The sequence below is a fragment of the Pleuronectes platessa genome, chromosome 1, assembly GCF_947347685.1.
Source record: "Pleuronectes platessa chromosome 1, fPlePla1.1, whole genome shotgun sequence".
NCBI classification, from domain to species: Eukaryota; Metazoa; Chordata; class Actinopteri; order Pleuronectiformes; family Pleuronectidae; genus Pleuronectes; species Pleuronectes platessa.
The window spans coordinates 18,843,020-18,856,169 of NC_070626.1; the positions used below are offsets into that span (position 1 = coordinate 18,843,020).

The 13,150-nt window shown below is 45.8% G+C and overlaps 1 protein-coding gene across 3 annotated transcripts in view; it reads right to left on the reverse strand.

The window, feature by feature from the left end:
* Positions 1-13,150, reverse strand: part of zfhx3b (zinc finger homeobox 3b) — a 134,176-nt gene that overhangs the window by 51,042 nt on the left and 69,984 nt on the right. For all 3 annotated transcript variants that reach the window (XM_053427309.1, XM_053427385.1, XM_053427462.1), the window contains exon 5: positions 6,434-6,665. In XM_053427309.1, the coding sequence (XP_053283284.1) occupies positions 6,434-6,665 (232 nt within the window). The remainder of the gene's footprint in view (positions 1-6,433; positions 6,666-13,150) is intronic.

The following is a 13,150-nucleotide window of genomic DNA, read 5'->3' on the forward strand; positions in this document are numbered from 1 at the left end:
TCTTCTCACCCTCCTCGGGTGCTGTGTAGTGCTACTGTCAAGCACAGTGTGAATCAATGACTGGTGTTCACGCCCACAGGTAAAGGTTAGAAAGGTTCACTACTGAATTATTTCTGCACTTCTCTCATTGCTGCCATCTGCCCGGCTGCTTTTAGTTGATGCGGTTGAGGCACTGGAGGGGACTCTTTTCACTAATGCACCGAAAACATGGATGCATATGTGTATTCTATCCTGTATTTGTATATTTTTTAGGGTAGGATGCTATTTTCACACATGCACACACACACACACACGTACATACACCCTTTCACTTCTGCACACTCGGCTCACATGCCTATCTATCAGAGAGTGGATAATGAATCACAACATCTGTGCTTTCATCCCGCCATTGTTTCATCTGCCTTTATTCTAATGGAGCCTTCAGAGTGTGAGGGCAACTTGCTGCTGGATAGAGCATCCTTCACTCTCTGGTTTTGTTTTGCTGTCAGCGAGGCCAATCGTCTCTGCTGGAGCCGGGGTGAACTCATCCATTGCACAGATCATGCCCTTTGATCCACCAGCTCTCTCTGGGGGGTACAAGCAGCCGTAATAAAATGGCTAACTAAAACTTTCCGAGCCTCGACTCGATAGTTCCCAAACTTTACCCCGGCTCTGATTCTGCCTATGGTGAAATTGAGCCGCCTTATTCTGACAGCGAGCAGCGCTGCTCGCCCGATACCAAAACATAGTAACAAATGAAGCGATCTAAGTGTTTAACAATTTATTGGTTCTGGTTCCTGGACCACCTGGCAAACACTTGCACTACAATCAATATCATAGATGAGAGCACGCTGAATGTGGGATGATAATGTGCACCTTAGGGGGAAATTTGAGTCAGCCGCGATGCAGAAAACCTATGAAATAAATAAAATAACACAACTATACATTACCAGGAAAGTGCAGAAAGGTGCATCTCCACTGTAACACAACTACTTTAGCAACAGGTTCATTATGTGTAGAAAATAGGCCGATTCTGAATTGATTGACATAGACAACGAACCACAGTTGATTCGATAATGAGAGGCAGTGGAGTCCTGTTAGTTGTTGAGAAGTATTTGTCCAAAAATACGTATTCTCATATAATAAAGCCTCGCTCTATTATACGCATTTCATATGAATCAGTCGTTGGACTTGTTTCTCACTCATCTCATGTACCTGTGACATTACTGCTGCTATAATTAAACCCATCATAGAGATTGTGTCTTTGTCACCTAATCTATTCCCTCCTCCACTGTCTGGCTCCGACTGGAACCACAGACTTCCCGCCCTCGGCCCTGACTGACAGCCTCTGTGGAGGCTGTGGTCAGTCCACGTGAGTGACATGAGGGGCAGCAGGGCTACTTCATTACCTCCCTCCCCTCGCTCCTCCTGATCCTGCAATCCAGTACCTCACACCACCTCTGCTCCAATATCCAGCAGCAGAGCCTCTAGGCCTGAAAATAGAACTCATTAACACGTTTAGTAAGTACAAATGAGATGACTGTCTCCTGATGGACTGTCTATCTTTTGGATCAGCTTTCAAGGAGAGTGTCTGGTAATGACAGGAGAGAGGGAAACCAATATTATAATGTGCTGCCCTTCTCTTCTGAAAATGGGCTTGATGACAGGGAGAGCCTCTCGCACCCACACACGGCCTGGTCCTCGCTGCGGACACCTATGTGCGTGCTCATTTACGGCCTGTGTGAGTTTGCAAAATGAAATCCATTGCGCATTTGCACCCACATGACATAACTGACAGTGAAATCACACACGGGGGAAAATACATACAGAGCACACACCGGGTGGACTCAGCATCAGTCTCCCCATCTACAACAGGCACTTTTTAGTTGTTCCACATGTATCAGCTTGTCCTCATGGAATTTATTACTTCTCTGATCATCTCTTTCTTTCAGCATCTTTGTCAACAGAGTAAAATCTTTGACCTTTACTGCATAATGCATTTCTTCTCCTGCTTAAGCTGGAGGATTGGACAGACTGGCAAACCAGGATCCAGACTTTACCCACCTTCCAGCCTGAGGACAAAGTTAGTCAGTATTTACAGAATGAGGGTTCAGTCAGGAGGTAGTAAAAAATCTGGACACCAGACGTTTTTATTCACAGCCAATCCCAGAATAGAGTGGCGGCTTTCTGGTCAATTTGCTATTACAGTATGAGCCAGCAGAGGAATTCATAGTGAGTCTGTCCGTGAAGCAGGGGGCACAGGGGAAGCAAAGACTTGCTTCTGTTACTTAGTGCAGCACGGTCATATGAATGCTGATACACAACTGGAAAATCTATAAAGCCATCATTTTGGCTTTTTAATAAACGTCTAGTCTTTTGTAATATTTTCAAAATGAAAAGTAATGTATTTATGAATTTCCTGGCACGTTCTGTGGGCAGCAAACAATTTCCTATGCTTCCTCGATGCCCTTCGGACAAGGATTAGCAGGCAGGCGACTGACGGAGGCCTGCCTGAGCTGCGGGCCCTCTGGGGCCCTGCTCATCCAGGCCTGCACAGTCCTCATCCTCATATCCACTCTGCATCACCAGGGCAATAACAGCCTTTATTAAAAGCGCATTGCAGCAGTGTCTGTCTATACAAGTTACTTTCAGATTGGCCATAATGTGGCATGTAGAATGGGTCTGGTGGTTAGGGGCTACAATATCCTGTTTCGGGAAAGGTTTACTTTGCATTTTAACAAGCATGAATAAAAGAGGACATTCCAGAAATGGCTACCGTCTGTTTTGCTCTAGCTTGTAGGGGGCAAAAGCTCGGGCCATGGCCTTTGCATGCCATCAGAGTGTGACCCGGCTCACCTCTGATTTTACCTGGCTTTAAAAGCTTTAGCTCCGCCACTGGACATGCAAATAACTTCTGTAAGATAGCAGGGAAAGGTAAAGCCACGATGATTTGGATACATCCCGTCTGCAGTTTTTGAATCTCAATTCGAGCTGCAAGGTGTAAATGGAAACCCGGAAATATGAGTGACTTTCCCCTATTTGCTCTATTGGCACATTTTTCTGTGTCACATTCCATTTTCCAGCTTTTTCAGATTGTCTCAAGAATTATGCATGAGGCAGGATGGGAGCGGGCGGGATGTGGGGAGGGAAGAAGAATGCCTCTGTTGTCAGGACAGGCCTTGCTATTAGGTGTGTGACCCTGAACACGCACCCCTTTTAGTGAAACAAGCAATGGATCTCATATTGGATACCACTATTATGCAGTCATTTGTATGCATCCTTCCATCTCATTTCCATTTAATAATGCACACGGCTCCCCCTGCCCAGTTTCTCAAACTGGTCATTAAAAGTAATGCTGATCTAAAGTGGGGGCTTAAGTTCCGCTTACACGTTGTCACGGTGTGGTGGATGAAACAACTGCAGAATCAAAGTAAAGATAACCAATACCCAGACTGCACTTCAGCCAAGGCATACTCAGGCCTCTGTGTCCAAACAGGACGGGAGACAATGAGTGGTGGCTGCCCAGGCGGCCCCAGCCTTCTCCTTCCCAGCCTTCCAGGCTCACAGACAGGGATTTCCTCCTGCGACGAGAGCCAAGCCGTCACAGCCCAGCGATCAAGGGCCTGCCATCTGTGACTGAGGCGGATTTACAGCAGGAGCTAATCCACACTGTCAGCCACGTTTATTCTCCATCTCTGCCTCGTCCTTACACATACGTATAAACACACACACGTACGCCAAAGCTGAAAAATACCAATATTTTACTTAACTCTCTCTTTCTCTCTAACACACAAAATAAAAAGCAAACATTCCTTGCAGAGGGGGCGTCCTTTTTAGAGACATTCATTCCATTCTATGCTCACGAAATAACTTTTGAGTTGATTAAATGTTAAGAAATGAGAAACCTCAATGTGTCACTGAGTTGTATGCCCTGGTGACATCGTTCATAAGAAATAGGGTCATCCTACGCTCAAGTGTCACACGCGGCAGCTCCCCAAACTCCTTCCCCCACTTCTACACTCGTTCCTGACTGTTTCCTCTTATTCTCCATGTACAGCATTGGACTCTCGTGCACCCCGATGCTGTGCGATGACACTCGTCAGCTGAGCAGTCGCCATTAACACCCCACACTTGACATCAACATGGCGACAGGTTTTTACTTCCTCTCTGTAACCTCTAAACCTAAAATATATATTGTCTTCATGCTGTCAGACCAACTGTCCTCACACGTGAACATTTTAGGAGAGTTTCAACATTTTCTCTCTCCCCTCCCATGCCAGTTTTTGTGTATACCTGCCACCTGGTAATGACCTGCCACCCTTACAACTAGAACTGTTGCAGCCGGTGCGATGGTTGAAGTCTCTACACACAGGTGAGCTTTGTGGCTTCCCTCTGAGGTCTTCCTTCTTTCCCCATAGATTAAGGGTTAAAGAAGACAAATAGGGCAACATGCCTGAGCAGCACATTTTCACTGTGAGCGTGAATTAAAACAATGCAGGCCTGTTATCCCTGCGTTACTTTAATTGGAAAGAAACCTCATTTCTGCTGTTGTTGCTCTTCTTCGAGATCCACGTCCAGCCCACAGGAGATTTGTGATACTGAATCTCCACAGTATATGTTTGCTGCATCCTCATAAGGGGCATTAACATGCAGAGATATAGTGTAAAACATACCAGAACAGTCAGCTACACTTAAAGAGCATGGGCTTAAATTCATTATTGTCTAAAATGGAGGAATTATATATAAATATTGTCATGCTACCATTTAAAACCACCGTTCTGTTTAATGTTCTCATGTGTTTGATTATATAGTTGCGACCAGGTTTCATATGTTTTGGGAATAATCCCGGGCAGGCATGGAGCCCAGCATCCAACTCTAGCAGAGAACCACTCACAGGATCACAGAACAGCAGCAGGCAAAGGAATTACTGTCTAGGTGACCCAGAAATCCAGGGGCAACTTTGTTTTAACAAGCCAGTGAATGTTCCCCCACTTTAGCAACTGTGCCTCGACCACAAAAAGAGCTGTGTGCCACAGAAGAAACAGCGCGGAGGAAATGAAACATTACACAGAAGAGAGCGGTTCAGCCCAGTTGCAGGGGCGGAGCTATGACGTGGACGGACGCTGTCGGACCGAGGCAATTGGGGTGTGAAATGGTAGAAGTGAAGATAACCACTGTCTGCGTGCAAGAGTGTGCACGTGCGTGTTCAGTGATGCAGCCCAAACACAGCCCTGCTGCACAGGCCCATTATCTAACCTTATGCTGGGATCCCTCACTGTGGTACACACATAGGCATCTGGCATAATCAAAAAAACAAAAACAGATAAACACATTTATCTGCAAACAGGACAACAACTCCTCCTGCCTGATCACACAAGAGTGAATTCCCAACCCCCAACCCTTTTAACCTAAATGGCCCTTCCCCTCTTGCGTGTTCGTTTGTCCACTGTACTGTAGTCATTAACATATTTGGAGTGCAGCGAGCAGAAAGCTTAATTGTTCCTAATTGCTCAGCTAAATATGTTCTCTAATGATTTGCCTCAGATCTGTGACTGCCTTCTGCGCAATTTCCCGGCCGCTGGGTTCATTATCCCTGCCTCCTTGGAACAAAGCATCTTCACAGGCTGGCCCCTTTTTTTTTTTCTCCCCCTACAGAACACAGACAGCGAGTATGTGTGCGAGGCAAGGAATGGTTCCCTCTTGGAGGGGAACACAATAGAGCCCCTTTGTCAGGGCACAGGAGTTAAAGTGATTAGAAAACCAAATCTGTGCTAAGAAAGAGTGTTAATTGACCACAGCTCACTCTTCTAAATCAGTCTATAATAAATAAGCAGTCAGGCCACTTTGTTTCAGACATGCTTCTGTTGTTGTAGCTGTTGTCTGTTTTTTGCTGGTTCTTGTTGTTGTTGCAGCTGCTGCTGTTGTGCAGCTCCTCCTCCTCTTTAGTCTCAATATGTCTTTAATGGCCAAAAAGGACAGCTCGTGTTAACATGGAGAGCCGGCTCAGCAGGAAAATGATTATTCATGAATTTACCCCACAATCTTTTAGACCTTCACTCAGTTTTGTCAATGATAAAATCAGACTTAGTCCTGCGGGTTCTTCCTGTTTTAAAATAATGATGTACATTTGAGTTTAATAATGGTATTTGAGTTATTTTAGTAATTTTTTTCAGACAAATATAGCAAAAGTTCAACAACGATAACAAGAACCTGTGTTTAAATTATACCTCGTCGTATTTTCTACACATCATCCATTAATCTCAATTCCAGAGAATAATGTGAGAAAGTAAAATGATCAACAGTGATTGCAAAAGTTGACAATTCCACCATGCAGTGTCTCAGTTGAGCGATGGCTGGGTGTGTGTAAAAGACAGAATGGAAGGATCAAGAGAGAAGAGAGGAGACACACAGATACAGATAAACTCAGAGAGGGGCCACAGGGGCAGGTCCTGACCTGTGTCTGAAGAAGGGCATTTGCGGATGGTGAAGATGGAGCTGAGGTCCTCCTCTTCCTCTGGCAGGCCCTTCTGCAGGCGCTGAAGCTTCCTGAGGCTCTCACTGCGCTGGTGCTTCATGGAGCGCACATGCTGGATCAGGTTGAGCTTGGCCTTGGTCGAGTAGTTGCACAGCACACAATGGTAATAGCAGGCATCACCCTCCACCGAGTTCTCGTGCTGCTGCAGGTGCTGTGGGAGGGGAAAGTGAGAGAGAGGGCGAGAGCGAGAGAGAGAGAAAGAAAGGAGGACAGATAAAGAGAAAGAGGAAAAGAGAGAAAAAAAGGTTATTGTAGATGGCATATAGCTGGCTAGGCACTACCGACTCACTTTCACTCACACAGTTGGCAAATGAACAAATCAATTCCCAATCAAAGACCTGTTGTTTAACATCCAGACCTCTTCCACTTCAGGACAACTGTTTGGACTACGCACTTTGCCTGCGTGAGTGTCTGTATCGGCGGACTAAAAGGACAGGGGAGGCCTGCGAGGCACGCAAACCTCAGGGGCCCCGGGCGCGTGCAGGAATCGCATCAGCCACCCTTCAGAGGCTGTGGGTCCACGGCCTCACAGACGGAAGGGAGCATTGATCCCCTTCACTCAACAGAAGCCTCCCGTCTCTGAAAAGGAAACTCCAAACATCTGCCTGTTTCACGCATGGGATACTAAATATTGATCACGGTGAGTTAAATCCCCGCTCTTATAGAGAAAGAGAGGCAAAGTCAGCCGGTGGTGAGGCAGGAAGGGGGACGGAGCGCATTCTGAGAGAGACGGGAACATTCCTCAACAGGAGGACAACCTTCAGAGGACAGGAAATCAGCGCCACAACTGACCTGTCAACCCCCGGCACTTCCTCCTAGACTCCACGGCAGGCCTAGTACTGGTCTCCAGCCCACCCTCCCTACTGTCACAACACTCCAAGCACCCGGTAGTGACACGTTCCCACCACAACCTCCTGTCACACCACAGAGCTCCAGTCTAATTACCTCCTGCACGGCTCAATCAATGATGCAAGGCCAACACAATATGGCAGGGCCTGGTGTGAGCAACAGGGTTATTGACCATTACCCTAAAGCCTCACACTGATGGTTCCTGCATGTTTACAATAAAAAGCCCCAGTCTCAGTATGGCCACATGTGTCATACCAGTCATGTGCTTCTCCTATATCAAGCTCTGGAGTCTCGCTGCGGATATCTGTGGCTGCGATCGATGTCAATCACCACAAGTTTCCCTCTTTCGACTCTAATCTCCTCGGCCTTCATATCTCGGGTGAGACATGCTGAGGCGACTACAACATGCTGTCCACGTCATTTCTAACGAGGTAAAATGCAATGATGGAAATTAACTTGCAGATAGAAGAAGCTAATTACTTATGTCATTAAAGCCCCTTTTCCACTGGTCCAAAAATCCACCGACACCAACATCAAGCTTTTGTCTGCAATGGGAATGGATACAATCGGCATTCACTCCCGGGTCACATGACTCTGCTGTAGACACAGGTTTTTATCGGCTCCGATCGGCCCTGATGGAAACGTGACGCCAGCCTGAACGCGCTAATTTGGTAAGAGTGAGAGCACCTCAGATTTCCCAGCATTCATGATGTAATGGGGGAAAAAAAGGATAAATCAATATCTAAAAGCAGCAATCCTCTTCTGCATATGGTTAAAAGCGTCAATCAGGTTTTGTGGGTCAGTATTTTTGATCAGGATATATACAGCTCTGCATTTAAAGAGCATAAATGACCCTGTGGTCATTTACCTTGTATTATCAGACTTACACTTAAAAGGGTTTAGAAAACTGAATCATTCTTCAAAAAGAAACTGAACTATCCCCTCCTGCACTGGATGCCATGTGTGGCTGGCTGCACAATGTGAAAGCAATGGAAACATTAGACATTTAACCACATTACTTTGAAATCAGGTGTTGACAGCCTGGTGAAAAAAAAGTCATAACAATATTATGCCTTCCTAAAATGCCCTTGTCCCTTTCTCCTAATGTTTAATTTTCTGGCAATATTGTAATATTGCTGTGGGGTTTTCTGAGCTATTGTGTTTCATTCTCGTTGGTTTCATATTTCTCACTTCTACACCTAAAATGTGCATTAAAACATCGCTTCCAGGAAAAGGAACAGGAGTTTTTTTTTCTCCTCCTTTTTGTGAGCCCCACAGCTCGGTGTAATAGAGTTATTAGGTGATTGTAAAAGGCTGTGTGTCTCTGTGTGCTCTCCTTTCTCGCCTCGTTTTAAGCCATCCATGATGTCATGAATAGGTGTTGCTGGATATTGTGGGAGCCCTCCACCTCCTTCCCCTCCTTTTCCTCTGTGCACAAATATTGCATCAGAAAATAAAGGTAGAGAGCGAAACCTGAGAGACTGATTCAGTTATAGATAACACCAAATCCATCATGCAACCTGCTTTTAGCCATAGCAGATGTCTTGAATTAAAAAAAAAGAGAGAGTTCTTGCCGCAAATGACTCAAGGCTGCAAAAATCTACGAAAAGACAAGTTTAAAAAAGAAATGACAGCACCTGACCGAAAACTTCAAAGCTGGTCTCAGGGGGTAGAGAAAAAAGTCTGAGAGTTTTATAGTTTCCCATAAAAACCACAGGGTTTATATAGGAGTGAACTTGAGACTGGCTGCCCCAGAAATGGCCATAATTCACTGTAAACCTGACTATCCAGGAAGATGGTCTTAACAGGGCCAAAACCGGCCGGCCCCAGGGCTTGTAGCTGTGTCTACAATGTCAAATGGTTACACCTGTAAACCAGCACTTTCACCATCCCTGCACTGGCTGTGACCCAAGGCAGTCTGGGGTATTTTGTTCAGTGAATGGGGTAAGAGATCAATCCAATGACCGTTGGGGTGGGTTCCTGTTCATTCAGTATTCCGGAGAACAGAACGTCCATGAGAACGACCCCTGGTCAACTCACGCACAATTTTCTTCAAATATGGATTCTCACTGGACTCCTTTGAAATCATACGTGTGAGAAAGTATCACATCACATCTGCAGTATGGACACGGCATATTTGCAGTTCATCTCCCTCTCAGGTTCGTTCACTCACTCACTCACTCACTCACGCACACACGCATGCATACACACTTTTAATTTGAAACATAGTAATGCAAGAGACAGGGCCTATGTCTGTTTCCTATGAACCTGCAATGAAGCCCCTAGTTGATAAATCACCTCCAACTGGAGTGCAGGAATTTGGCGGCTTAATGAAAAAGTCATGTCGAGCTGGGAGGAGTTGCCGGGCCCGGCTCTGGGGTTTCGAGGCGCCCTGTCGAGGCCCCGACGAGAGGGGAGCTGTGGAGCCCAATGGGGGGAAGCCAGCTGGGTCAGTGGCCCGGGTTCAATACCGCTGAACTGTCTGGGAATTTACAGCAGTCGAATAAGAGATAATACAAGTGTGGGACTGCCGAGAATACAGTCAAGCATTCAACAGCAACCGGGTGTGGGAGACATGCTGTGTGCAGGTGAAGGCAGGGTGTGTGTGGTCCGATTGAACAGATAAGATCACAGTTGCACATGGATAGTAGGTGCCTTGAATGTGACTTGAAATTCTGTATTTATTTTGCATTATTTCATGAAGAAAGTGCAAAAAAATCAGATGGATAAGACGACCCTCCAACCTACTTAATTACCTTTGTTTTATATATTTCCAAACATGTACCACATTATATCTAAATGCGACAGATCACCTTTTTCATTGGGGTTTTCTGCTGAGAGTCCAGTTCTAAACACTGTTTTATACCACGGCACTTTCCACAGTTTAAAAATCAGCAGTGGTTTTTCAAGCCTCTCTTCGTTGGAGCACCTTGTCTCTTTCTGTGGAGGCTGCAGCAGTACTCTATGCTTTTTCAGGTAAAGAGGGACAGGGGCGGTGTGGGCACCACCCCATCCTCTGGCTCACAACTCCACGGTGCACCTTGCTCTCTGAGTGGGCAATGCACGCCTGTATCAGTTTCACCACCCACCCGGAGCACTGCATACATCTGCATTTCCATCCACTTAAATGCAAAGTAAAAGTGCACCTTTAACACAAAACAGTGTGGTTGCTGAGAGAGTCCGGCTCACACAAGATGGAGGTGGGTATTACTGGAAGGGTGGAAGGGAGACAGAGAGCCGGTAATTCCAAAGAATAGCTCCCCATGGACTCATATAATACAGCATGTGCACGCAACAAACACGTACAAAAGTATAGATACAAAGAGTACACACAAACTCATAAACACACTCAGACAGGCACACACACACACACACACACACACACACACACACACAGCCGCATACCATTATGATCATACCCTAATTTCCACCATTAAATTTGGCAGTGCTGTTAATACAAAATTAATGCATTAAAACAGATGACTATCTGTGAGCTAAATAGCTATCAATTCTAAGAGAGCTGCCAAATTCCCTCTGTGAGAGAGAGCCAGTGAGTATCTGCCTGGATATTGCTTTGTAATTGTCTCGCTGATTCTCGGCACTGAGAGCTGGAGTGTGTGTGTGTGTGTGTGTGTGTGTGTGTGTGTGTGTGTGTGTGTGTGTGCACATAGACGTGTTCTTCGCGGTAGGCTTTCGTCGCTTATAAAACTTCTATTCTCACCTGAAGTCATGCACTGCAATAGAGTGGACCTGTCTCTTTTTACATATAAATCAAAAAATCAGAGGCAGGATTCTCTATTTTATCACCTGAAAATGCTAAAACGAGTTTCTGGCCTGAAACGTGTTGGATTAAGTCAAGAAGCACCTTTGTTTTTCAAAGACAGTGATGTCATGGCATCAATCATGGCCAATGAGGTAACTGTAATTCACTCTGAATGGAGACAATGAAATGTGCCTGTCGGGCTGAAAAACACACTTTCGCCAAAGGGAGAAGACAACACCCGTATATGGTTTAAGTGTCGCTGCGTGTCAACTGTGGCCATAGTACACAAGGTACTCTGGAGTATATTTATATATTTGGTATAAATAGTTTTGGCACATTGTAAAGATGTCAACATGCTGTCCAATGCAGAATGTAATGAACCCGGATAAAGTTGACTTTCAAATCAGATTGTTTTAATGATTAAAGATTAAGTTTGGGGTCAGGGTCTTGAGAAGGAAAACATTTCAGTGTAATGACCTCTCTCTTCCCAGCGACAGTGTTTTTGTAAACGTGCAGAGGTTTGTTGGGGGCTTGATTCTCATATATCTGCACTCTGGGATTCCCCTGGAATGTAAGCAGGTTATTCAGCACAGCGCAGCAGAGTGGCTGGTGTCAGGGAGAGCTCTCAGTTCGGCCTCCGATTCCCTCTCTGCCAGCAACACAAACAACAGCTTTAACCGCAGAGGCCCCACTGGGTGCCAAGTGCGGTGGCTGCTTTGAATTAGCCACTGCAAGCTGCAACATGCCTAAAACTTAGGTTGTGGCTTAAGGGGGCTGTGTGTTCCCGGCCTGAACTGTCTACCTACTGCTTCCTGAACCTCATCCACACCCTTGTCCTTTCTTTCCTTTTACTCCTCCTAATCCCTGCCATCCCCTCCACCCCTTTCTGTCCCTCTGTCTCAGAGCCTGTGATATAGTAAGTTGCTTCCTCTACTGCCTTTTCGCTATAGAAATGATCCATCGCTACCGGTGAATAAAAACAAGCTGCATATTTGTCTCTGAGAGGGAAGAGAGAAACAAAACGGTCCTCTGTGTTGGGAGGAAGGGCAGCGAGGTAAAGATGGATGGCTGTAGGTGTCCTTGGAGAGGATGACTTAACATGCGCCCATGAAACAAAGTAGCCTGAGAGCAGTCATGGAGACACTTAAAGACGATACAGCTACTGACGCTCCACACCCACCACTCTTACTTACTTTAACATTAAATAAAGCAATAATTATTGAATTCCGTTTGAATGAGTAAGATGCTAGAAAGTAAACAATGGGTACATAATTGCAGAGGGAAGGCAATCAATGCAGGCAGTCATTTGGGCCATGTTGATTGTGTAGGCTGCTGTATGTGCTGTGCGTGTGTGTGCGTGCGTGTGTGTGTGTGTGCATAAGTGTGTGTGCATAAGTGGGTGCACATTTGCGTAGCCCCTGCAAGTCTAAGGTGAGCTAAGGGGTGTATGTGCTGTGACAAGGAGCTGAGTAATACACTCTCCCATACGCACGCACAAAACAAGAGTTGGGTAATCCCTCCTTCAATAATGACCCAGGGCTCTAAACAATAGCTCTCAATCAGCTGATCAATGTGTCCACATAATTCATGTGCGAGTCACTGTCTTTGAAAGGGGTGTGGGGGGGAGGAGAGGCGAGCGGGCGGTAGAGAGATCAATGCCCTGTGTGGTGATAACGAGCCTGGGCTTATGTCCACAGGAGCCCCGCACTGGCGTCCAGGGTCTCTCTCATTAAGAACATTTGGATAAGCATGGCTATACATACATAATGTGCACTTCCAATCGGAGCCTGATAAATACGTTTCACCCGCTCCTTTAATGAGCTCGGTCCAGCGTTTGTGATGCGACGCAACGACTCCAAATCAGGCAGGAAATGATGTCAATCCCCAAATAAGAACAAAAAAAGGAAAAACAAGCACAGCAAATTTAACAGCAAGCTGCTGGCCTCCTCTTTCAGTATCTAATTAACAGCTTGACCTCCTGGTGCTTTTATGAAAGCCATACTGGGAGGAGCTCGCCAAAATTG